Source organism: Hyperoodon ampullatus, assembly GCF_949752795.1.
Source record: "Hyperoodon ampullatus genome assembly, chromosome: 14".
NCBI lineage: Eukaryota > Metazoa > Chordata > Mammalia > Artiodactyla > Ziphiidae > Hyperoodon > Hyperoodon ampullatus.
The window spans coordinates 37955345-37978328 of record NC_136927.1 but is presented as its reverse complement, the minus strand read 5'-3'; the positions used below and the strand labels follow the sequence as shown (position 1 = coordinate 37978328).

Genomic DNA, 22984 nt, shown 5'->3' with positions numbered 1-22984 from the left:
GTAGTCGTGGCTCACGGGCCCAGCCGCTCCGCGGCATGTGGGATCCTCCCAGACCAGGGCCTGACCCTGTGTCCCCTGCACTAGCAGGCAGATTCTCAACCACTGCGCCACCAGGGAAGCCCCCTGGTGTACTGTTAAGAGGAGTGATTACAAATTAATTTAGTGTTCTACTTCAACATAAAATTGAGGAGTTGCTGCTGTTGGTAGTGGTGATATTGGCTATTGTTTTGGTCTAAATCTGTATTTTACCGATGGTATATCTGTTAAGAGTATAAGCTTTGGAATCAATTAAACTAGTTCACATCCTGGCTCTAACATCTACACATCATGTTGCTTTGGATAAAGTTACTCAGCCTCCCTTTCTTCCGTTATAAAATGTTGATAATAATAGTTCCTAACTCTTGGAATTTTCGTGAAGATTAAATGAGTTAATATTCATTCAGTGATTAGAATGGGGCATGGCACATAGTAAAGGGCCTAGTACATGTCATATATTATTATCATTTCTACTGTTATTATTTCTAAAATATGCTATGTATGTGAATATTATCCATCAAGAATTTTCAGGTAGAGAAAAGTTGGAAAACATTGTTCTAGTCTCCAAATAGGAACCATGTTTGTTTAGTATAGTGGGTCTTATAAGAAAACTATTTTTAGATAATGATGATGGCTGTTTCTTTCCCTGTAGCATCTGTAATCAGTACAGCATCGTTGCAGACAAAGTCAGTGAGATTCCTGTCAACACTGGGGAGCTAGTATTCCTCATAGAATTCTTAAAGAAATCCAGCGATGTCACCATGTTCAAACTCAGGAGGCAACTTAGAGATGCAGCTGAACGGCTAGAGTTCCTGATGGACTATGCAGACTTGCCCCGTAAGTCCAATGTCATGTGTGTACATGCAACTGTTTGTGTATATTTATATTTTTAAGGATAAGGAGCCAGGGGAAAGAGAGTTAGCAATTCTACCACTAAATACCAGTATCGGGAGAGCTACTTTTCAAGTGTGTCCATATAGTAGAGGCACTAATTCCACACCGGAATTTGAATCAAAGAGAATCTTATTGGGCTTCCCTGGTGGCGAAGTGGTTGGGAGTCCACCTGCTAATGCGGGGGACGCGGGTTCGTGCCCCAGTCCAGGAGGATCCCGCATGCTGCGGAGCGGCTGGGCCCGTGGGCCGTGGCCGCTGAGCCTGCGTGTCCGGAGCCTGTGCTCCACGACGGGAGAGGCCACAGCGGTGGGAGGCCCGCGTACCGCAAAAAAAACAACCCAAAGAGAATCCTGTTGTTAGACAAAAAGAAGAAATATCTAGGGACTTGACTGGTTCTTAGATGCCTGTCTTTGCATCTTGTGCCTGGTGTTCCTGGAAAAGTCACTTTCAAATGCAGAGTCCTTTTATAAGTGGGTAGGTTGAATTCATCTATAATCTAAATACAATCCCACCTTTGAGGAGGCCAGGGCACTTTCCTTCATGCTCCTGCATATATTAAAAGGAAAGAAATGATCAGGGCCCCTTCAAGGCTTATTGAGCCAAGTTAGGACTCAGTAAGGACCTAACTTTGTAAGGACCAGGTTCTGAAGGAAAAACTAATATGCCCTCTACAAGCCAAGTTTCAGAGCCTTTTTCCATCTGGAAATACCTGTGAATTACCTGGTGTTCACAGTGTTTAGGGGGGATGGTTATGGAAGGTAGAGATAGGGACTAGGAGTGAAAAGTGGTCCACCATAACCATCCACCTGCACATTCATGAGCTGTGCTCTTGACCATGTGAACACACACTGGACTCTCTCACTGTGGTCTCTGCCTCCTAAATTCCCAAGGGTACAGAGGGAACCCAGGGCATTTTAACTGACCAGAGCCATAAGATGGGTAGGGCATCTGGCATTGATATTATCACTGACCTTTAACCAAAAGGGAGACTGAAACTCAGATGAGGTGAAATAGTTTAAAGAATAGTACTGAACTTCAACCTAGGTTTCTACTCAGACCTAGCCTGGGAAGATAATGAAGCACAGTGGTTAGAACATAGGCTTTGGAGTTGGTTAGACTTAGACCTGGGTTTGAAATCTGCTCTGCTGTCTCTTGCTGGTGTGACCTTGACCACTTGGCTTAACTTTGTTTCCCATCTGTAAAAACGAGGATGATAATACCGTCTACCTTCTAGCCTGGACTGTGGAAAGTGTTCAATAAATGTTGGCTATCATTCATCAATAATGGGCCCATTCATTAATTGCCACCCCCATACTCACTTCTGTTGACCTCTTGTTCTGCTGAATTAATTCCCTGCGAGTTGACCTATGCTGAGCATTGTCCTAGAACAGACTGTGTGTGTTTTGCAGAAGAGGATATCAAACTGAACAGTACTCTGTTCCTCTGGCCAGACCAGATTGAAGATATCTTTGAAAACAGCCGAAACCTTCTCCTTAGCAAGAGGGATCAGGCAGAGATGGACCTCATTAAAAGGTACAGGGAAAGTCTGAGGTTGTTTTAGACATGATACCCAGCTTCATAACATGCCACACATTCCTGGTTCTGTCTAGAGCCACCCCACCCAGCAGTGCGTGGGTGAAGTCGCAAGACAATTGGTGGGGAAGGAATTTCCTTTTGTTTCCCATTGAAGTATGTTCTCTTTAAGCCTGCTTCACTGTAGTGACACTGGCCAATGCCTTCTCTCCCTGCCTTGAACAATTGGAATTTAGTGGTGCAGAGAGAAAAACACAAAAATAGTAACATGTAATAATAGCCTCACAATAATAATAGCAAAATTGTCAGCCTTACATTGGAGACTAGATATATGTGAGATATCAAGATAGGATAATAAAGGCATGGTTGGAGGCTGAGAAATTGCCTGTTTTGCAGCTGGTCTCGTTCAGTGCTAATGTGCCTATAATCATTTATTCATTGAGTATTTATTATGGATTTTTACTATGTGCTATGCTCTATTCTAGACACATAAGTGTGTTTGACTGCTAAATAAGTATTTTAATACAGTGACAAAGAAAATATTGCACACTGAAAAAGTCAGACAATATCAAGTGAAGTGGGCCAAGTACCATGTATATGGTAAAGACACACCTGTGTGCATGTGCGCGCGTACACACACAAACACACACATCCCAGCTTGTAACACTATGTTTAGGAACTGCAGATTCATACCAGTTACCATCCCCATCACACATGAAACTCCCACTACCCAACTTTAGGTTCCATAATCCCTGCAAATCCTCAGGAGAAAGGAAAAGGGTAGATAAAAGCAGGGATTTCTACACAGAATGGGAGTTTGGGCTGAAGGATAAACCCACTTAGTTGCTACCTTCAAAATATGACTTAGGTCTGTTGCCCAGAAAAACAACAACAACAACAACAACAACAACAAAAGATGTGTGTGCGAGTATTTGTTTCTTCCTACAGCCTTCTCCTTCCTCTACCTAAATGGCTACTGTCCCCAGAACCCAGAATTTAGCCCAATGAGTAGAACTGATTTCTTTTAACTAATAGATTTTTATTTTTAGAACAGTTTTAGGTTCACAAAAAAATTGAGCACAAAGTATAGGATCCCCCTATACCCCCTCACCCCTTACACACAGCCTCCCCCATGGAACTGAGTTTTGATGCCTCACCAAGAAGCAGAACCATTTTGTAAGTTAGATGAACAGGAGAAAATTTCTTCATCTTTTTGAGCCTCCGTGTCCTCATCTGGAAAATGGGATAGTAGAACCAATCTCAGATCATCTCATTTTATGAGAGATGTCATTGTATTGAAGGATGAAATGAAATGGTCTGAAGTGGCGCCTAGGTGGTGTCCAGCACATGACAGGCATTCAGGAGTGGTCAGCTTCTTTTGCACTTAAACAATGACTTCTTTGGGGAGAAAATGCTTCTTAACTTCCAAACCACTACCTTGTGAGCGTACTTCTAGAACATTACTGTAAGCCATTTACAGTAACTGTTGAAGTTAAGAGGAGTGAGGGGTGTCTCCTGAAGAAATGGGAACAAGTGTCATTTATGATGAGAGGAGAGTGCCAAGCTTCTTCTTCTTGGAGGGGCAACTCTAGCTTGACCCCATCAACTGGTCCCTGAGCTCTCAACCACAGAACTCAGCCGAGGAGCAGCTCTAGGGGATACCTGCAGCCCTGGGCTCAGCCCTCTCTTTGGTGAAGTCTTAAACTTGCTGTCCATCATTTTTGCATAAATCCTGAGAAAAACCTTTGAGGAGGGCTTAACAATATTCATTTATTCATTCATCTTCTGTGGAAACAATCCCATTCCCTCTCTAAGAGACTTGACCTTATTTTTCCAGCCCACGATAATTTTTTGGCTTCAATGCTTATTTTTCTCCACTTGCTGTCCCCACTCCCTCTCCCAATTTCTTTTCCACCTTTCCTCTGTCCACTCCATGCCTGGTTGGCTGATACCTGCAGTCTGTAGCCTCTGGCTCCCGTGTCTGTTGGATCCAGACAGGGCCAGGCCAGTGGAGAGCACTCAGGAGGTTAGAGAGTGACTGCTGGGCTTCTTCCCTTCTCCCTCCCTGCTTGTTCCTGGGGCTCTGGCCAGTAGCTGCCTCCCTCCTGGACGACAATTCTTGCTCCTCCGTGGTTCCAGTTCTCATTGTCCCCTCAGCCCTAGGGATCATAATGGCTTCCCTCTGAGGCTAGTCTCTGGGTGCTTCACTCTCCCCTCTTTGTTCCTTTAACCCTACCCACATCTTACCTCTGTAAGTAGTCCCTTAATTAAAGTCTCTTTCTTTGAACATCAGAGTGAATTCTATTTCCCGCCAGAATTCTGACCAATCCACCATTTTAAAATTCTTGCATTATTCTCCCATAGACTCCAGGTGGTCCCACGAATAGAACTCAATTTACTTAACTGCATTTCCTGAGTATCTACTATTTACTAATGACATACACTTATATATGTATATATTATGGACATGAGAGCACTTTAGAAACTGTAATGTGCTAAGCAATTATAAAAAATTTAAAACAGTACGAACTGTCAGTTATAAAATATGTTACAGGGATGTAATGCACAGCACAAGGAATAGAGTCAATATTTTATAATAACTTTGTATGGTGTGTAATCTATAAAAATATCAAATCACTGTGTTATACACCTGAGACCAATATATCAATAATATTGTTAGTCAACTATACATCAATAAAATTTAAAAAAAGAAATTTAAAACAATAATAATCATAATATTTTACAATAATCACTGACTTTGTATACTATTTCCCTCTGGGAAGAATTCAAGAGTGCTTTTATCAGAGATTTATCTTTGTGTGTGTGTCTGTGTTTGGAGCCTCAAGAAGAATCTTAACGATGTGAAAAGGCACCCAGCAGCACCTAATTGTGTAGATAACAGGAGAATCAGCTTTCCCCTCATTTTGTTCCACTCAGTGGTAGGTTCCACGGGCCTGGAAGTGACCTGGAATATACATGACGGACATCTCAGGAATGTGAGCTGCTCTTTGCCATAAGAGTGCATCTTCTGGGAAGATAAAAAGGTGCCTTAGGGGGAGTACCCAGATTGTGTTCTGGGATCCAGATAGAGCACAGTGCCTTGCAAATAGCAGGTGCTTACTCTTTTGATGAATGAATGAATGAGTGAATGAATGAGACTTTTTTCCAGTAAGGATATTCTCTAATACCTACCAGAGTCTAAAATCAGAGATTATTACAAAACAAAAATCTGAGAAGAAGCAGGCTGTCTCTCATAGCACTTATGTTCTCTATCTCTGAATCCTTAAGACTTTGGTAAAAAACAATCAGGGGAAGGAGAGGGTGGCAGTGGCCACCTTGCCCAGTTTCCTCTTGGGCTCCTGTCTCCATTCCTCTTCTCTGAGGATACAGAGAACAAAAGGGGCATGGGAGATGGAAGATAAAGCAGATAAATACGGAAGCTCTATGAAGGAAAAGAACAGGGTAACAGAGCACACTGATTGCATTCAATGGGCAAGTCAGGGAAAGGCTCATGTAAATAAGACTTGACGGATGAGAAGGATCCCATCAAGGGAAGATGTGGGGAGGGAGAGAGTAGAAGGGGGTCCTGTCCAGGCATCGAGCATAGCGTGAGCAATGGCTCCACCATGGGAATACCTTTGCCTAAGAAGGAGAGTAGCTATAAAAGGAGGCTGAAGAGTTAGAGGAGCACGTCCTTGAAGTCGTGGTAATGAGTTTGGGTTCCTTATTAAGTATGGTAGAAAGTCACTGATGGTTTTTAATCTGGGGACCAAAATGATCTAATTAATTTTTTCTTTTTGTGGTTTGTTTACTTGAATCAGAATTCAAAAATGTCTACAGCATTGCAATTGGTTGACATGTCTCTTAGATTTCTTTTTATCTGTAGGTCCCCCCTCCATCTCCTTTGTTTTTTTCCTTGTAATTTATTTATTGAAGAAACCAAGTCTTTTGTCCCCAGATCTAGACTTTCCTGATTGTACCTCTGTGGTGTCATTTAATATGTTCCTCTGTCCTCTGTATTTCCTATAAAATTTTAATAACTGATTTAAATCCTGTTACTAATCTTTGTCCCTGATCTCCTGTGCTAATAGGTAGCAAAGAAAATTTAAGTTTGTCTGTGGGCAAGAGTACTGCATGCAAATATGAGGAAAAAGAAAACGGAGTCAGCCATATTAATATCAGATAGAGTCAAAGTCAAGGCAAAAACGTTAGTGATTCAAACATGGTTAGGTGGGTGAAATAATGTTAAAGCAGTCATCAACCCTTTTATATCAAATAATCAATCAATTAAAAATAAATGAAGTGAAACTTGAATAAGGAGATAATGGAAGTAAATAATTAAGAACCTTAATTTGTTGGATATGTTTCAAACCTTCTACTCTACAATGGAAAAGACTATTCTTAAATGTCCTTAGGGGACTTCCCTGGTGGCGCAGTGGTTAAGAATCTGCCTGCCAATGCAGGAACACGGGTTAGATCCCTGGTCCGGGGATATCCCACGTGCTGTGGAACAACTAAGCCCGTGCACCATAGCTACTGAGCCTGCGCTCTAGAGCCCGCAAGCCGCAACTACTGAGCCCACGTGCCACAACTACTGAAGCCCGCATGCCTAGAACCCGTGCTTTGCAACAAGAGAAGCCACTGCAATGAGAAGCCTGCACACTGCAACGAAGAGTAGCCCCTGCTTGCCGCAGCTAGAGAAAGCCCGCATGCGGCAACGAAGACCCAACACAGCCAAAAATAAATAAATAAATAAATTTATTTTTTAAAATGTCCTTAGAACATTTACAAAACTGACCATATTTTAGGAACCTGTCCCCAAGAAAAAATATTTAAAGAAGCAGACATGATATTGGCCATACTCTGTTATAATAGTGTGTATTAGTTATCTATTTCTGCATGACAAATCATTCTGAAAAATAGCAACTTAAAACAACAAACATTCATTATCTCACAGTTTCTGTGGGTCAGAAATCTAGGTGCAGCTTAGCGTATACCTCTGGCTCAAGGTCTCTTACGAAGTTGCAGTCAGAATGTCAGCCAAGGCTGCAGTCTCATCTTAGGGCTCAACTGGGTGAGGATCTACATCCAGGCTCACACACATGATTGTTAGTAGGATTCAGCTCCTCATAAGCTGTTGGCCAGAAACTTCCCTCTATTCCTTGCTATATGGACCTCGCCATAGAGTAGCTCGTAACATGGCAGCTGGCTTCCTTCAGAGAGAGAGAGGGAGAGAGACAGAGAGAGACAGAGAGAAAGTCATAGTCTTTTTGTAACCTAATCTTGGGAGTAACATCCCATCACTTTTGCCATATTCTTTGTTAGAAGTGAGTTACTAGGTCTAGCCCAACTCCAAAGGAGACAGCTACAGAAGGATATGAAGTACCAGGGGGTGTGGCTCTTTGGGGACCTTATCAGAGGCTGCTTACCACACAGTGCAATTAGAAATAAAACCCAAATCAAACCATTGAAAATTAACTCTCTTAAATTACTTTTAAGAAAAAAAAGAAAATCAAAACTGCCATAACAGAATTAAGTGTTCTTAAGATAATAGCCAAATTTATGGTATGTTACTATAGCTGTTCTGAATGGCAAATCCCCTTATTCATTCAATGGGTATTGATTGTTTTATGCCAGACACTCTTCTAAGTGCTGGAGATACAAAAAGGCATTAAGGAGATTAAAACTGCACTGATAGAGTTTAAATTCTGGTGAATGAGACTAAACATTTTTATAGTGATTATTATGTACCAGGCTTAATTCTGAGCATTTTGTATATGTTAGCTTATTAAATACTAATGTAGGTACTTTATCCATCCCTGTTTTCTTTAGCTGAGGCATACAGAGGTTAAAGGACTTGACCAAGGTCACATAGCTACTGTGTTGCAATCTTGAACCTAACCTATCCAGCTCTAGAACCTGACTTAACACTGTGTTAATCTACCTCGTTAGGAAAAGGGAGAAGTAAATTTGAGAACTGCTTTGTTGATAATATGGATGAAGTAGATAAATCTCTGGAAAAGTCTTCCCTGATCACTCTAGCTAAAGTAGCCCTTCACTTGCATCCACTAGGCACTCTGCCCTGTTCTATTTTCTTCAGAACATTTATCACTATCAGAAATATTTCACTTTTATCTATGTATGGATTTATCCATCCATCCATCTGTCCATCCATTCATCCATTCATTCATTCATTCATCCATTCATGTATGTTTACTGTCTGGGTTTCCCCAAAGTAAAATACAAGCTCCATGAGGGTAGGGAGCTTCATAGTGTACTTCACAAATATATTCCTGATGCCTAGAGCAGTTCTTGATATTAGGCACTTAATAATAAATACCTAATGGATAAATGAATAATATGTATATACATAAATTTTATACATGTATATATTATATAGCATATGTATTATATATTTTTGATATATATTTACCTATATGAGAAACATCTGGAAATATTTAACCATGATAGGTTCAAAGCAGCTGTCTCTGGGAGGTGGGATTACAAATTATATATAATAACATATATTTATAAGTTTTACATATATTGTATCAGAAGATCAAATTCTCCCCAGGCTTGAATTGGGTGAGCAATGCTGATAAATGGAAAGTCCAAGTGTGATTGGGCTGTCTTTACTTTCAGATGCTCAGAATTTGAGGCAAAACTTGAGGGCTACAATAAGGAACTGGAAGGTTTTAGGAAACGTGAAGTGACGACTACAGAAGGAATGAAGAGCAATGTTGAAAAGCTTAATGAGCTTTCAAAGAATCTAGATCAAGCACTGGTGGAATTTGAGGTTTGGGGTCTTGGGATGGGGACTTATGACTGTACTGCTCTGTTGGTTCTGGCCCTTGGTTTTGTGTTTTCCTAACATCACCTGTCAGGTGGATAGTATTAGTTGATTGACCAGTTCTTTCATTGGTGCTTTCGACTACCTTTTTCCACACCCCTACATTATACCAGCTTTTTTGTTAGTCACTGAGTACACAAAGAAGAATTATAATGGAATAATTGCTTATGTGTATGGAGCATGTATTATGTGCACAATGTGCAAAGGACTTCATATGTGATATATCACTTAATATCCACAATAAACCTTTGTGGTAGGTACTGTATCTTCATTTATCCCTATTTAAAATGGGAGAACTAAGTCTTGGAGAAGCTAAGTAACTTGCCCTGAAGTTCACTAGTAAGTTCTTTAATCATTAAAGTTCTTACCTTTGAGGCAATTCAGCACAAGAAGGCAACATTGTGTTAACAGTTTCATATGTACTTTAACTAAAGTACATATGAAAATTGGGAAAATGGGGATATGGATATGATACAGTTGGAGGCAAGGTGATGGAGCAAGTGGCAAATTATCATAAAGTTTCCCCCAGCTAGATCTCAGCTGCCATGGCCCTCAGAGGTAGCACAGGGACATTCTTGCTTGAGTTCATGCCTTATTTTTCTGTCTTACTCTCCAGATGAACACGCATCTTCCTCAGCTTGGTTTTCAAAGCACTGGGGCACTTGCCATGGTGGCTTCTAGGGTTCAGGAGAACCACCTACCCAATAAACAGCATCCCCTTTTGCCCTGCAGTTGATCAATAAGGAGGAGGAGCTGTTGGAAAAGGAGAAGAGTACCTTCCCTCTTCTACAAAGTGTGATGACCAACAAAGTGCCTTACGAGCAGCTGTGCGTGACAGCCTACGAGTTTAGCATCAAGTCGGAGGAATGGATGAATGGTATACAGCATTTTCACTCTGCTGGGTCAGGATGGCGATGGGGTAGCAGATTCAACCCAGCCAGTTCTGAAATAAGATTGGGACCTCAGATTCTGGCTGGACTTTTTATCATATTCTCATACTCTGGATTAAGGCAACCATAGTTAAATTTTTCTGATGTGATAATGATGGAAGGTGGGGATCAAAGCGCCAGATCTATTGCCAGGGTAAAATAGAATAGGCAGCCACCCACAGCCATGGGTTGGGTAGTGACTCAGAGAGGCAGGTGGTGGGAGAATAAGATGGCAGTTCCCCTATTACACGGATGCAAGAAAGGCCAGAGTGCCATAGGTATCTGTAAACTACCTCTTTTACTATAGATCCTGGACATTAGAGAGAGATTGAGGTGGTAGAGTCAACAGGACTTAATTAATGATTGATCTGATATGGGGCAGGGAGCAGTGAGGGAGAGGAAAGCACCTAGGGTGAATTCCAGGTTATTAGCTCAGGCAGTCTGGTGGATAATGCCATCACTGAATAAGAGAAATGACAGATTTGTTGGGAAAAAAACATCAGGTTCAATACACTGAGTTAGGTGTCTGCAAACATCCAAATGGGAATATTAATTAGCAGTTCAGTATATCAGTCTGGATTGAAGTTATAGTGGGGGTGGGATTTATATTAGGGAATAATTGATATGTAAGAGTACAATTAAAAACCATCAATGACATCACCTGGGTAGAGTATTTAGGAGAAGAGGACAAAATCTGAGACCTCCGGGGTTGAGCCTTTAGCTTATGTCCAGTGCTTCCATATTTTTTTAAATTTATTTATTTATTTTTGGCTGCATTGGGTCTTCGTTGTTCCGCATGGGCTTTTCCCTAGTTGCGGCGAGCAGGGGCTACTCTTTGTTGCGGTGCATGGGCTTCTTATTGCGGTGGCTTCTCTTGTTGCGGAGCACGGGCTCTCGGCACGCGGGCTTCAGTAGTTGTGGCACACAGGCTCAGTAGTTGTGGCTCGTGGGCTCTAGAGTGCAGGCTCAGCAGTTATGGTGCACAGGCTTAGTTGTTCCACAGCATGTGGAATCTCCCCGGATCAGGGCTCAAACCCATGTCCCCTGCATTTGCAGGTGGATTCTTAACTACTGCGCCACGAAGGAAGTCCAGTGCTTTGATATTATAAGAACAACTGTGATGAACATCTTTGTTGCCAATTTTCAGTATACAACAATGATCATTTTCTTAGGATAAATTACCAAAAGTGAAACGGCTAGATCAAAGGGATGCAATAAAAATTATTAGGATTTTGGAAAATGCTTTTGTTATTGGTATTGCCTTCCAGAAAAGTTACATGTTTTAATTTATTATTCTTCTAGCAGTATTTGAGGGCCCATTCCTCATACCCTCAACAAACTTGGGAAGTAATAGCTTTAAGAACTATTTTTGCTCATTTGATGTTTAAAGTGGTATTTTCTTTTTCACAACTTTTAAGTATGCTTTTTCATTATTAAAAAGCATTCTTGGGACTTCCCTGGCGGTCCAGTGGTTAAGAGTCTGCACTTCCCCTGCAGGGGGTGGGGCACGGGTTCCATCCCTGGCTGGAGAACTAAGATCCTGCATGCCGTGCAGCCAAAAAAAAAAATTGGTCAAATGAATTCCTTACTTAGGCTATTCATTTGCTCTCCCACTTTTTCTCTATTACTAAACCACCTTATTTAAATAATTTTCCGTTTTGAATAATTTTTTTTTTTTTTGCTGTACGCGGGCCTCTCACTGTTGTGGCTTCTCCCATTGCGGAGCACAGGCTCCGGACACGCAGGCTCAGCAGCCATGGCTCACGGGCCCAGCCGCTCCGCGGCATGTGGGATCTTCCCGGACCGGGGCACGAACCCGTGTCCCCTGCATCGGCAGGCAGACTCTCAACAACTGCACCACCAGGAAAGCCCCAAGATAATCTATTTTTAAATAATTTCAAACTTACATAAAAGCTGTCAGAACTGTACAGTTAACTCCTGTGTCCCTATTCATCCACATTCCCCAGTTGTTAATATTTCACAGCATTTGTGAAGCACCTTTTGGTACTTCTATAATAGCATCTATAACTTATACTAACAATTGATTCCCTAACTACTCTTGCATTGTATGCCAGGCAATATGTTAGCCACTTTACTTATATCATGTAGTTTTTACAGTCACCCTCCAAGATATCCAGTATTACCCCTGTGTCACAGGTGAGACTGCTGAGGCTTAGAAAAGTTCAGTCAGTATCCCCAAGGCTTCACTGGCTAAGTAGAGGTTTCAGACCCAACTCTAAAGCCTATGCTTGTTCCAATATCCATACCGTCGACACAATTCTAAATTCAGGGAATTAAAGGTACATGTGACTAACACTACTTGGTGATCTGACCTTTCCCTCACCCCATCTTTTCTATTTCAGGACCCCTCTTTTTACTGAATGCTGAGGAAATCGCAGAGAAAATAGGGAATATGTGGAGGACGATATATAAATTGACCAAGACCTTAGCTGACGTGCCTGCATCCAGGCGCTTAGCAGAGAATGTGAAAATAAAGATTGATAAATTCAAGCAGCACATCCCTATCCTCAGCATTTCCTGCAACCCAGGAGTGAAAGACCGGCACTGGCAGCAGGCCCCTGTCACTGCCCACCCCCAGCCAGCCCAGCCCTGGTCCTGGTAGCCCTTTGGAAGGCAGAAACCGTTAATGGGTCAAGCTTCTTCTTTCTAAAAGGAGAATCTACTTGAGGCCAAGGGAGTAGTAAAGGGGGTGATAGCCTTTTGAAGGAAGGGAATAACTTCCTGCCTCTCCACATAAACAGGCCGATCCTTTTCTTTGGGGACCCCATTGTTGGTGGTTGAGTATTGTTCCAGCCAGTGACCACAAAGCCTCTCCTAATCTGCTTTCCTAAGCAAATGGCTGTTCGGCATCCTAAAAGGTGATTAGGGTGTTGAATTACAATGGAAGGGGCCTGGTTTTGTTCCTTAACCTAGGCTACACAAAAGAGAAAGTCACATTTATCCCTGGGGGCTCCTAACAATGCCAGATGATTCCTACTTCAGCTTCCTCAACCAGCAGGCTATGTTCAGAAGTAACTTTGCACTCTTTTTTCAGCCCTTTGAGTCTATAAATGAGAATAATAAATATTCTCCCTGAAAATGATGGGATTTTTATAAGCAACCAAATGTGAGGGTGATAAATGTAGTATGATACTAAACAGAAGAAAGAAAACTCACTGTGTTTCTAAAATAACGGTCACATTCAAGAGCTAGCAATGGCCTTGAAACATCTTCTACCAGGGAATTGCTCTGTGTGGAGGTGAAGAAAAGACTGGCTCTCCATAGGCAAATTGCTCTCTGACAGGGCCTGAAATTCTCTCTCTGGGAACCATGCACAAGACTGAGAACATTGTCTCTAGAAGGACTCAGTCTGAGAGCATAACCATTAGGAGTATTTTGATCTCCCTGGGACAACAGAGATCTTGGTACATGAGAGATTCAAGATTTTTCTGTAGAGAGGAGCTGCTATCAATTTCCCAGAAAGCCTTGAAATTTGCTTAAAGACTTAAGCAAAGATGTAAAGAAGTCAGAGCAAAGGTCATCTGGTAGACTTTGGGTCTTGAGCTGCCCCAGCAGAGGGATCTGCACAGCGGCAGCTGCCCTCACTTGGTACTCATAGGGTGCCTCTCCCTGCAGATCTAGCCTGACTAGAGCTTTGACCATTTAGAGAGTTAGGTAGACAGGTGCCCTCCAGCAGTGCTAGGTCTCTCCATGAGATGACATTATAGAAAGTGCCCTCATCAATGGCATTTAAACAGTGCTCTAGGGGTGCTCAGAAAGCCATCCCCTCCATCTGGTGCTCCCCCTGTGATGACAGTATTCTCACACATGGGCACTTTAAAAATCCCAAGCATTCCTAGACATTAATAATTCTCATTTATAGGCCACTTAGTTGGACAGATTGGGGGAAAAAATTCCTGGAATTAAAATAATAATAACAATAATAGCTAAAGTGTATTGAGTACCAACTTTGTACTGGGTACTGTTATATACTTTATGTGGATTCTCTCATTTCATCCTCCCAACAACCCTTTGAAGTAGGGACAATAAATTGTCACGTGGCCAGTGAGGGGTGGGGAAGAGAATTGGAATCTAGATGTTTTTGACTCAGCCTTGATGTGTGAAAAGGGGGCAAGAAATATCAGGTCAGAGAGAGGGAGTGGACAGTAGGGGGCCGTGAGCTATAGATAAGAATGGAATGTGCTATATTCCACTTACTATAGGCAAGAGGTAAGGTGGCTCCTGAGTAAAGAGCACCTACAGTGGAATCTCAATGGGCTAAACAGTTGAAGATAAGCTCAGAAAGGACAAAGGCCACAAGGTACCCTCAGGGTTGCCCCCACTCAGAGCCCATTTCTGCCTGTACTGTAGGTCACACAACAAGCCCGCCCAGTGACAGCCCCAGGCTTGGGGAAGCCTTCTCAGTTCTAATGCCTAACTCAGGAGATCCTTGTGCACAGATTTGGCTCTGGCAGGGGGGCTCTGTAGGCTAAACCACCTGTAGCTCTCAAGACTACGAAATGGATCTTCTGGGGCCATGAGGTGGTTGTGTTGAGATTTCTGACCATTTCCCAGAACTTAAGCAGGAAAGGCTAGTCTCCGTATTTGAGACATAGACTTTATTGCTACTGTGGTGTAAAACAAGATGGAACAAGGTAACACTGTACTGATATGTACCAAAGCTGGCCTCTAGGACACTGCTGCCCAGTGGAAATATACTATGAACATATGTATAATTTTCAAGTTTCTAGTAGCCACATTTTTTAAAGTATAAGCAAGGTGAAACAAACTGTATGAATAGATTTAACCAAACATATCTAAATCACTATCAGTTCAATAAGTAATCAATATAAAAATGTTAATGTGATCTTTTACATTACAGTTTTCATACTAAGTCTTTGAAATATGGTGTGCTTTTACCTACAGCACATTTTGATATGGACTAGTTGCATTTCAAGTTCTCAATAGCTACAAGGGGTTAGTGGCTACATATTGGACAGCATAACTTCAGTTTCTTAGAATTAGACCAGATGCCTGTTAATCTCTATAATTAACAAAAGCAATTTTAAAAATAAAACTACAGATCTCTGAGTCCTTCCATAGGCCAAGTATTTACTATGTCAGTGCTTTACACAGTTATGTCATTTAATCCTAGAGATAGTGTGTTTTTCTAAGCCATACTTGCAGGTATTAGAGAATAAATGAGAGCCCTGGGCCACCAGGAATAATTGTGAAGTTTATGCTCTAGGGAATGCTATTTTTGTGCACTACAGTGGGAATTGTACTTTCTACAGTTATGCAGTATATAATCTGCACAACTATACATAGAAGACCTGCAGGAAACACTAGCATATGATGGATGAGAGCTTTGGAGTCAGAATCAGATACAAGTCCCAATTCTGCAATGGCTGTTATGGTCTATTAGCTAGATGATCATAAACTTAATTTCTTTGTCTCAGTTTCCTTGTATGTCAAATGGGAGTAATAATATACCAGTACCTTCCTCACCATGTTGGGAGAATGAAATAAGTACATAAAGCTCTTAAAACCAGCCTACCTCATAATAAGCCCTCAATAAATGTTAATTACTTTTATTATTTCCATTACCTCAGTGGTCCTCCAGGTGACCTCAGAACCCAGATTGGAATCTGTTTGAATTAGCTGGTTCACTCATGCTTTCACTCCACAAGTGCTTATTGATGCCTACTGCATATCAGGCCCCAGGGACACAGGGCTGAATAAGACAGAACATGATGTGACTTTCATGTCTCCTCCTGCTCTTTAGCCCTGCTGGAGCTGGACAGAGACAAAACTGGGCAGTAGGTGAGGTTTTTTACAGAGCCTCATTCCCGTTAACCCCTGTGCTCTTCTTGAGCACACATAACCCTCGTACTGCCCACATCTCTCAGTCCCTGAGAAAAATGTTCAAAGCCATCAGAGACTTCATCAAAGAACTTTCACAGGGATATTTTCACTTAAAAGATAAGGTTGGGGTAATATTTACACCAAAGGAATGGGCACAGGTGCTAACATTTCCAACAAGTTAGCACACTGGGTTGGAAAGGAAGATTTTGGTGGGGGAGTCCTTCCTCCTTCCCAATATCCTCGGATCACAGGATTTTGGAATCCGCCTGTCCCATTTACTCATGACTTCCTCCTTTCATTCAGCAAATGCTTACAGCAGCTTCTGTCATGGACCAGGTTTTGCAGTCAGCCCTGGGAGCACAAAAACAAACCAGACCTGGTTGTGAGCCTGTAAGGTGCCCACAAGTTTGCATTATGCCAATTCCTGGTGGGAGAACAACCCCCAGCAAACCAGACACAATGCAGGGTGGGCCCTAGGCCACCGCCCAAAACCTTAGACCTGCGCTGTCCAATTCAGTAGCCACTAGCTACACGTAGCTATTTAAATATAAATTAAGTAAAATTAAATAAAATTTGAAAATCAGTTCCTCAGTCACACTAGCCACCTTTCCAGTGTTCAACAGCTGAATTAAGTAAAATTAAATAAAATTTGAAAATCAGTTCCTCAGTCACACTAGCCACCTTTCCAGTGCTCAACAGCTGAATGTGACTGGTGGCTCCTGCACAAGACAGCACAGATATAGAACATTTCAGTCATCACAGAAGGTCTACTGGACAACACTACCTTGGACAATACACACTTGTTTTTCTCTTTGCAGATTAGTGAGATTGTCAGCTATGAAATAAAGCCCACTGGAACGACTTGCCTATCAAATATGCTGGAATTTGGATTTGGCAAATTCATTGAAAAGTAAGTCTTCTCCCTTCAGAAAGTGTTTTCGTCAGAGTATCTATAAATTTTCACAGTTGTATGACTGAATGGCCTCATAGCAGGCTGCTTTTCTCATTCTGGTTTAGGGTAACCTCTACTTCAGCTGACTAGCTGCTGGTGAAGCTTTCATTTCCAGCTGCAGAGTTGATGTCAGATTATGACTAGAAAATTGAGTCAGAGATTTTATTTCAAAAAGAAATTTTTTTAAATAGTTCTCTGAACCTGAGCCCGAAGCCCAGCTCTCAGTGACTTTGGGCAAAACCATTTCACCTTTCTGGGCCTCAGTTTCTTCCTCTTTAAACAAACAACAGCAACAAACAGGAGTGGCTCTCTGAGCTCTAAAATTTCATGAAATATGGTCAAATGAGAGATCTCTTCACTTGCTTTCTCTCCTTCTCCAAATGCCCCTGGAGTTCATATGTGAGAATTTGAACAATTTGATCTACTGTTTTTAGGACCAGAGATTCAGGACCCTGTTTGTTTTTCCACACTTCCTTCAGGGTGATGCATAGGGAGATGTATTGCTAAGACTAGAGACCCTGTTAGGCAACTGGGTTTGGTTCTCACTCAACACGTGAGGTTCTCAGACTGTGATCCCAGACCAGAGGCATCAGCATCACCTGAGAACTTGTTAGAAATGCACATTCTCAGGCCCTACCCCAATCTGCTGAATCAGAAATTCGGGGAATTGAAAGCTGAAATCTGGGTTTAAACAAATCCTCCATATCAGCGCTGTTCAGTGCAGGAGCCACTAGCCACATGTGGCTACTCAGCCTTTGAAATGTAGCTATTCTGAACTTGATGTGCTGAATGTGTAAACTATAGGCTGGATTTCAAAGACTTATTAAGGAGGGAGAAAAAGCAAAATATCTAATTATTTTAAATATTGATTGTATGTTGAAATGATAATATTTTGGATTTATTGAGTTAAATAAAATAGTTTCTTTTTACTTGTGTTAAATTGGCTACCAGAAACTTTGAAATGACATATGTGGCTCAGGTTATATTTCGAACAGACAGCACTGCTCTAGGTGATAGTGATGCCTGCTAGAGTTTGAAAGCCCCTCCTTTATACTGGGGCAAAGCAAGCACCTAATCTAAGGTCCTTCCAGGCCCCCAAATCTGTCTGCCACCTGAATACTCTGATGACCCCCAATACCACCACTACTGTCCCTCTTTAAGGAGCAGGTCTACAGACACAGGCTTTTATTTTATTTTTTAAAATTTTTATTGGAGTATAGCTGATTTACAATGTTGTGTTACTTTCTGCTGTACAGCAAAGTGAATCAGTTATACATATACATGTATCCATACTTTTTTAGATTCTGCATAGGCCATTACAGAATATTGAGTAGAGTTCCTGTGCGATACAGTAGGTCCTTATTAGTTATCTATTTTATATATACTAGTGTGTGTATGTCCATCCCAATCTCCCAATTTATCCCTCCTCCCCTTCCCCCTCTGGTAGCCATAAGGTTGTTTTCTACATCTGTGACTCTATTTCTATTTTCTTAATAAGTTCATTTGTACCATTTTTTAAAATTCCACGTATAAGTGATATCATACAAGACACATGCATTTTTACCAGTTTTATGCTATTTTATTAAAGGGCCTCAATTTCCCCAATAAGATGTTCCCAAGAAACACCAACTCTAGAACACTTATGCCGCACTGAGCATTTTATATGAATTAACCAACTTATCCATCACAACACCCTAATATTCTATCAATTTTATTCACATTTTACAGATGAGGAAATAATTTGATTAGAGAGATTAAGCAAATATCCAGAGGTCACAAGAACCAAGACCCAAGCCCAGGCTAGCTAACTTCAGAGCATTAACCATTACCCTTTACTGCCTGAAAAGATAAACCCATCAAAGGAGACAGAGACTGAGCATATACACAGCACACTGCCATGCTTCATGCCAATGTGCTCAGCTGTGACAGATCTAGTGGTGTTTCCTTGGCCAAGTTGTTTACCTCTATGTGCCCGGTCTCCTTATCTGTAAAATGGAAATAATAATAGTAGCTAGGTGATTGGAGTTATTGTGAGGATTATGAGATAAGGCATGTAACCTGAACTGATTTAACGTCTAAGTTCTCAGCTACTACCTGTTAGTGAAGTGTGATGTTCCTTGTATCCCACTATCCCATAGTTAAGGCAGTTTTATCACAGCCCACAGTTAGTGAGCATCTTGAGGACATTTGGATAAGGTCAACTCGATATACTTCATGGACTCCCAACCTCATTAATTCCTCCCCTGTGCAATTGTTTGCATAATTATAAGTCATAAGGCACACTACAAGCATTTTATCTTATTTACTTATACCAACAATGCTTGATATGAGCAGATGGGGACTGAAAGCCTGTCAAGTGACTTGGTCATGGCCACACCGCCAACCTATTTGTCTCATACTCATCTGGATTGGCACCTGCCTTTATTATTCTCTATATGCACGCTCATTTTGGTTGTCTCCCAAGAAGGCCACATTTAGAATGAAGACCATGCTGCTGAGGTGTTGATCAGTCATTGTCTGGCGTTATCCATGCCTCTTCTACCTCCCTACATGAGGCTAGATGAGGGTTTTCAGCTCTATTTAGTTGAGCTGTTTGGCTGACCACAGGTGAGCAATATTCTTTTGCTCCTCTGACAAAGAGAGAGGAGAAGGCACATAGTAGGGGAGGAAGAAACACCAGATTAGGAGTCAGAGGAACTGGTTCTGGCACTCCCCAGCTATGTGTGTAGCTTTGGACATGTCACTTGCTTCCTCTGGGCTTCAGTTTCCTGACGTGAATGTAAAGACCAGATGGTCAAGGATACAATGAAAGACAGTGCTGAGGCAGAAAGAATAATCCCTCCTTTTCCCTCCAAAACCTTTGCTTCCCAATTTTTTAGCCACGCCTGCATTTAGTACCCAGCTCTCCTGTGGAAACAAGAAGAAAGGAATTTATCTTCCCCTTCTCTCCCTCCCTCCCCCTTTCTATAGAACAGAGGGGCTGTAGATGGATGGACCCAGTGCATCAGGAAGATAGCAGGTGTTTTTTTAAGAGGTAGGGACAGGGAGTGGGAAAAAAGCCATCATATAAATTAACAGAAAGTCTAAGACCTAAATAAGAAGTCAATAATAATTCTGAAGTAAATAGGAATAATAAGGAGTAAATGAAAATGGAAAAAGGAAGTCTTGTTTTCATGGCCTTAAAACAGTTGTTCTCAACTGGGGGTATCCACCCCCAGGGGACACCTGGCAACATCTGGAGACATTTTTGTTTTTTTTTGTTTTTTTTTTTTGCGGTACACAGACCTCTCACTGTTGTGGCCTCTCCCGTTGCGGAGCACAGGCTCCGGACGCGCAGGCTCAGCGGCCTCGGCTCACGGGCCCGGCCGCTCTGCGGCATGCAGGATCCTCCCAGACCGGGGCACGAACCCACGTCCCCTGCATCGGCAGGCGGACGCTCAACCACCGCGCCACCGGGAAGCCCTGGAGACATTTTTGGTTGGCACAACTGGCAAGAGGTGGGGACTGGGGGAGTCAGCTCCTGGCATCTAGTGGATTGAGGCCAAGGATGCTGCTAAGCCTCCTGCAGTGCACAGGACAGCTCCTCGCACCAAAGAATTATCCAACCTGTATTAGTTTTCTAGGGCTGCTATAACAAATACCATAGGCTTAAGCAACAGAAATTTATTTTCTCACAACTCTGGAGGTTGGAAGTCCAAGGTCAAGGTTTTCAGGGGGTTGATTTCTTCTGAGGCCTCTCTCCTTTTCTTTCAGATAGCTGCCTTCTCCCTGTGTCCTCACATGGTCTTCCCTCTGTTCGTATCTGTGTCTTAATCTCCTCTTCTTATAAGGACACCAGTTATGTTGGATTAGGACCCACCCTAATGACGTCATTTTAACTTAACTACCTCTTTAAAGACCCTATGTCCAAATAGGGTACCTCACATTCTCAGGTACTGCTGGTTAGGACTTCAACATATGATTTTTGGAGGGATACAATTCAGCGCATAACACAGCCCCAAAAGTCACTAGTGCCAAGTGTAAAGAAACCCTGCAAAACACTGGAACTAGCTGGTAAATATTAGAGTAGGATGGTAAACATTTTAGTAAAATTAAAGCCTTTTTAAATTTCTCTAATGGCTGAGCTGAAATTCCTCCTTTGATGTGTTTTGAGGCCTCCTCCGTTGATGTTACTGTCGCTGTGTTCTCTCTTTAGACTGGAACCCATTGGTGCAGCTGCCAGTAAGGAATACTCTCTGGAGAAAAACTTGGAGAAAATGAAGTTAGACTGGGTTAACATGACGTTCAACTTCGTGAAGTACAGGGACACCGTGAGTCTCAGTCCAGCTGTTCGGCCCCCTGAGAGCAGCCCATTTATTATGTAGTAAATTACAGAAGGGATTCATTTCAGAACTGCAACAGAGCTCAAAGAAGAAGGATCTCTAACTAATCTGTTTTAAAATTTTTTATTGAGATATAATTGACATATAACATTGTGTAAGTTTACCGTGTACAGTGTGTTGATGTAATACTTTTACATATTGCAGTATGATTACCACCCTAGCTAACACCTCTATCACCTCACATAATTATCCTTCCTTTTTTGTGGTAGGATAATTAAGGTCTAGTCTCTTAGCAGCGTTGAAGTTTTTAATCCAGTATCATTGTCTATAATCACTATGCCGTTGCATCAGATTGTTTCCTCCTGTCCGCCTTCCTGTGCCAGTCAGCCTTCCTCCCAGACACCATGGAGGGATGCATTTTCAAGTGAGAAAGGCCTTTTGATTCAGAGCAACAAGATTTCTGTTGAAAAAGAGCTGAGCAAGCCTCCTGGATTAGCATCTCCCTGGGAGGGCACCCCAGGTCCCTCAAAAGTATACCTGAGGTAGACAGTACTTAGCACTTCTCCAGTGTTATTATATTAAGCGCAGAAATCACCTGAGAATCTTTCTAAAGTGCAGGTTCTGAGTCAGCAGGTTTCGGCTGGGGCCTGAGGTTCTGCAGTTCCAACAAGCTCCCAGATAATACTGAAGCTGTGGTCTCTGGACCATATTTTGAAGAGCAAAGCTGTAGACTTTCTTGTCACTGACACTTGTAGAAAACATATAAGTTCACAGAGTGCCTGTGGAGGTGCATAAACCTGAAGGGTTTGCTCAGCCATCTCCGGGGTCTGGCTTGCTCTTGGGATGGGCCATGGGTAGGACTTGCTGCTTGGGTGAGCTGTACATCATGGAGGCAACAGGCAGAAACTCACATACTGCAGGCCGTCAGCTCTTAAACCAGTGCATTTCAACCCTGGTACATTTCTGGTCACTCAGTTCCAATGTGTGTGTGTTTGGGGTAGGTGGCTGGAGTTCCCACACTACCACACAATTCTCTGACACCAGCTGGGTGCCTTCCAACTCCACTCAACTCTGACACTATCTACCTGGAGACAGCATCAGATCCCACAAGGTAAGGGCTCAGTCCTACAAGACTGCGAACCCCCTCACGCCCCTTCAGATGCCAGTCTCAAGCCCAGGGTATCACCTGTGCTTCTGACCGACCAGCTATAGATTGGAGGTCCCAACGACACCCTCCTTGGGCCCAATTAATTTGTTAGAACTCAGAGAAACAGTTTACTTACTAGATCACTGGATTGTTATAAAAGGATATAGGACCCAGGAACAGCCAGATGGAATGCCTATGGGGAAGTGGTGTGAGCTTCCATGCTCTCTCTGAGCATGCCACTCTCCCCAGATCTCTACATGTTCACCAACTCAGAAGCTCTCTGGACCCTCTCCTTTTGTGTGTTTTTTTTAATTTAATTTTTTTAACATCTTTATTGGAGTATAATTGCTTTACAATGGTGTGTTAGTTTCTGCTGTATAATAAAGTGAATCAGTTATACATATACATATGTTCCCATATCTCTTCCTCCTTTTGTGTTTTTATAGAGGCTTCATT

At 42.1% G+C, this 22984-nt stretch overlaps 1 protein-coding gene across 1 annotated transcript in view; it reads left to right on the top strand.

The window, feature by feature from the left end:
• Positions 1-22984, top strand: part of DNAH3 (dynein axonemal heavy chain 3) — a gene marked incomplete at both ends in the record, with an annotated part of 180411 nt that overhangs the window by 43666 nt on the left and 113761 nt on the right. The window contains 7 exon segments of the mRNA XM_079719035.1: positions 689-873; positions 2340-2463; positions 9106-9259; positions 10046-10190; positions 12606-12817; positions 16926-17017; positions 21255-21369. Coding sequence (XP_079575161.1) covers positions 689-873; positions 2340-2463; positions 9106-9259; positions 10046-10190; positions 12606-12817; positions 16926-17017; positions 21255-21369 — 1027 coding nt within the window.